General features: G+C 42.5%; 1 protein-coding gene across 3 annotated transcripts in view; it reads right to left on the minus strand.

Annotated features, from left to right (window-relative positions):
* The window catches only part of SLC37A3 (solute carrier family 37 member 3), a 60,187-nt gene that overhangs the window by 19,230 nt on the left and 37,810 nt on the right, over window positions 1-3,147 (minus strand). For all 3 annotated transcript variants that reach the window (XM_019666793.1, XM_019666792.1, XM_019666794.1), the window contains exon 6: window positions 1,701-1,846. In XM_019666793.1, coding sequence (XP_019522338.1) covers window positions 1,701-1,846 — 146 coding nt within the window. The remainder of the gene's footprint in view (window positions 1-1,700; window positions 1,847-3,147) is intronic.

The raw sequence follows: 3,147 nt of genomic DNA on the forward strand, positions 1-3,147 counted from the left end.
GTCAGCAGGTCAGGCTCTGAATAACAGTTGCTGACCAAAGACAGGCTTTTAGAAGAAGCTGGCTGAAAATAACTGAGTTTAAGTTGTCATAGTTTTATTGGTACTTTGTGGTTTATTGTTATGTTTCAGAGGAAAAGTCACTGTGTCACAAGCAGTACATGATTAATTTCACTTATTAACATTACTTAATTAAAAACAAACTGTCTTTTTCAGAAAAAAACCGTAATGGCTTTCTTGAATTTTTTTTTTCTTAATAACTGATCCACAGAAATAAGTGGTCAGCCTGCCCAGTCACTGCTATCAAATACCCAATGTCATCCAATTTATAAAAGCTCAGATAACAATTATCTCAAAATGATATATGTCAAAGTAATTCTCTTTAAGGGACAGGATTTCAGATGGTTTTGCCTTTATTTTGCTTTGCTCATTTATATCACCTGGTTTGTCTACAATAAACAAGTAGCCTTTGTATAAATTTTCAAAAATCATGAATGGAAAAAAATTACCTTAAAAAGCCTTAATAAAAAATAAACAGCACATGAGCAGATGGCATCACCTACGCCAAAAACAAATAAAATAAAACGAAAGTATCATAGCAGAACTAACGCCTCTTAAGACCAGTTCTGTTAAACCAGTGATGCTAGAGTTAGAACGAAGTAGGAATCACTAGCACACTGAAATATAATCAGAGCACTCTCATGAAGTGGTGCTTATTCTAACCACAAGACATTTTATAGGTGAACTTTCACGTTACAGATCATTAGCCAGCAAGCGTCATTACGCCCCCACTGTGAAACGGGGGACGCTGGAAAACCCAGAGGAGTCGGTCAGAGCATGCACTGATCACCGCGCTGGGTGGACAATGTCCGGGGGACAATACACTGGTCCCTACAAAAAGGAGCATCGATGAAATGTATGTGTATGTCCCAACACATAAATATTTGTTTAAGAAAATGAATAGAAATCCAAATTAATAATATTCCTGAAATCGGAGTATCACAATGATAAACAACCAAGCCAAGTCACTGGGGACCTTGACTTCTTTGCACCCTGTAGATTAAGCATGGCTCCTCTTCCTGGTGGCCTACAAGATACTTTCACAGGTGCCTATCCTCCACCTTGGCCCACACCACACACACACACGCAAATACAATCCAATGATTACTTAAAGGTTTGGGGGAGGAAAATGTCCCAATTTAACGAAGGCCCAGAGTTTGGCATTCTTCATCTGCATCTTCTCAGAGCCTTTGCTATACAACCTTCAGCGAATCCCATGGACCCCTTTTTGGCCTCAGTTTCCTTATCTTTACTGTAAGAAGGTTAAACATCATTGAGTCTCAAAAAGGAAAAGGAGGCAAAACCCACAGGAAGATGCATGATGGGATGGCACATGAGGTATTTACGTTCTCTGAGGGGAAGAGCAAAGGAAAACCTGAGATGCGCTGCCTTCCCCACACTCAGAACCTGACCAGCTCTGACCAGGAGGGTGTCACGAAGTGCCCGACTGGGCTAGATCACCGCCAAGGTCCACACCACGTCCAATGCACTTGGACATGAAACCTATCCCTGAACGATTCTAACTTTCTAAAACAGAGGGAGAGTGTGGGTACTGTCTAAGGGATAGAGTTAATTGGCAAGTCCGAATACTCTGATATTAAAACAACTTAAAAAGAGAAATTAAAGAGAAGGAAGCAGCATACCCGGTTTTCCCAAACCAGTTGCCCATGACGGCAACCACACAAGGCCAACCCGTGGACTGCAGCAGGCCGTTCACGATCCACAGGCAGCAGTACAGCCACTTGTTGTAGAAGTGCAGCCATTCCGTGACAGTGCCAAAGACAAAGACCTTAGAGAAGGAGGAAAGAAAAAGGGACATGTGACATCCACAGGGACACTGAGTACACTCCACCACTGCGCACATTTCTGTTTCTGCGTGAAGCGATGACAGGAAGGAGACGTTCAATGTCTAGAACTGAGACACGTGTGGCCAACTCTGGATGCCTCTACTCAGAGCAGCCCTGAGTGACTGAGATAACCACCCAAGCGCCACCAACCAGAGGCACAGACATCAAACAGCATAAAACTCATTCATGATAACCCCTCCAACTTGCGTCTTCAACTGTGAAAGTTCAGTCCTCATTCTCTGATCTCAGTTTACAGCTACAGTTGACTCTTGAACAACATGGGGATTAGGAGTACTGACCCCTGCAGTCAAAAATCCACATGTAACTTTTAACTTCCCCAGAATTTAACTACTAATAGCCTACTGTTGACCAGAAGTCTTACTGATAACATAAACAGTCGATTAACACACATTTTGCATGTTATATGTATTACATGCTGTATTCTTACAATAAAGTAAGTTAGAGAAAAGAAAATGTTATTAAGAAAGTCATAAGGAAGAGAAAATATATTTATAGTATTTATGAAAGAAATCCGTGTATAAGTGGACCCATGCAGTTCAAACTCGTGTCGTTCAAGGATCACCTGTATTTCCATTTCCTCTTCCTCTGGACTATGTTTGAGCAGGATTGTGTGGGCACTGAGTTCACGGGAGTAATAAGTTGGAACAGTGCCAGCCACACGGGGGGACTGAGAGGCGCCAGCTATCGCTGTTGCTGCAGCTACCAAGTGAATCAGAGTAATTTGGGATTAGTCAGTAACTTAGAGCATTCACGGGACGGGACAGCTTTTACCAAGCATGTTGCTCGAGTGGACCTTTTATTTGTAGCCGAAGTCTCTTTTGGGGATATGTTGCATGGGTATGTATAATACTGTATGATTCCAGTTACGTGACATTCTGGAATAAGCAAAGCTGGAAGGACAGAAAAATGGTCAGTGGATGCCAGAGGCTGGGAGAAGAAAGAGGGGTGGTAGTTATACAATGAGGCATGTTTGTCAAAATTCACTAAAACTATACACTAAAAAGAATGAGTTCATGTACATACTTAAATTTTTCAAAAACTATCTTTAAAAAAAGTATGTTTTAAAACAGGTTTGCTGGCCGGTCGAGTGGCTCAGTTGGTTAAGTGCTCGCTCAAGGATGCGAGCGCTGAGCAACAGGGTCGCCGGTTTGATTCCCGGCCCAAGCTGAGCTGCCGCTGAGCTGCCGCTGAGCTGCCAACAGGTGGCAAGATGGCTCAGCTG

This window comes from Hipposideros armiger, unplaced genomic scaffold, assembly GCF_001890085.2.
Source record: "Hipposideros armiger isolate ML-2016 unplaced genomic scaffold, ASM189008v1 scaffold_478, whole genome shotgun sequence".
Taxonomy (NCBI): domain Eukaryota; kingdom Metazoa; phylum Chordata; class Mammalia; order Chiroptera; family Hipposideridae; genus Hipposideros; species Hipposideros armiger.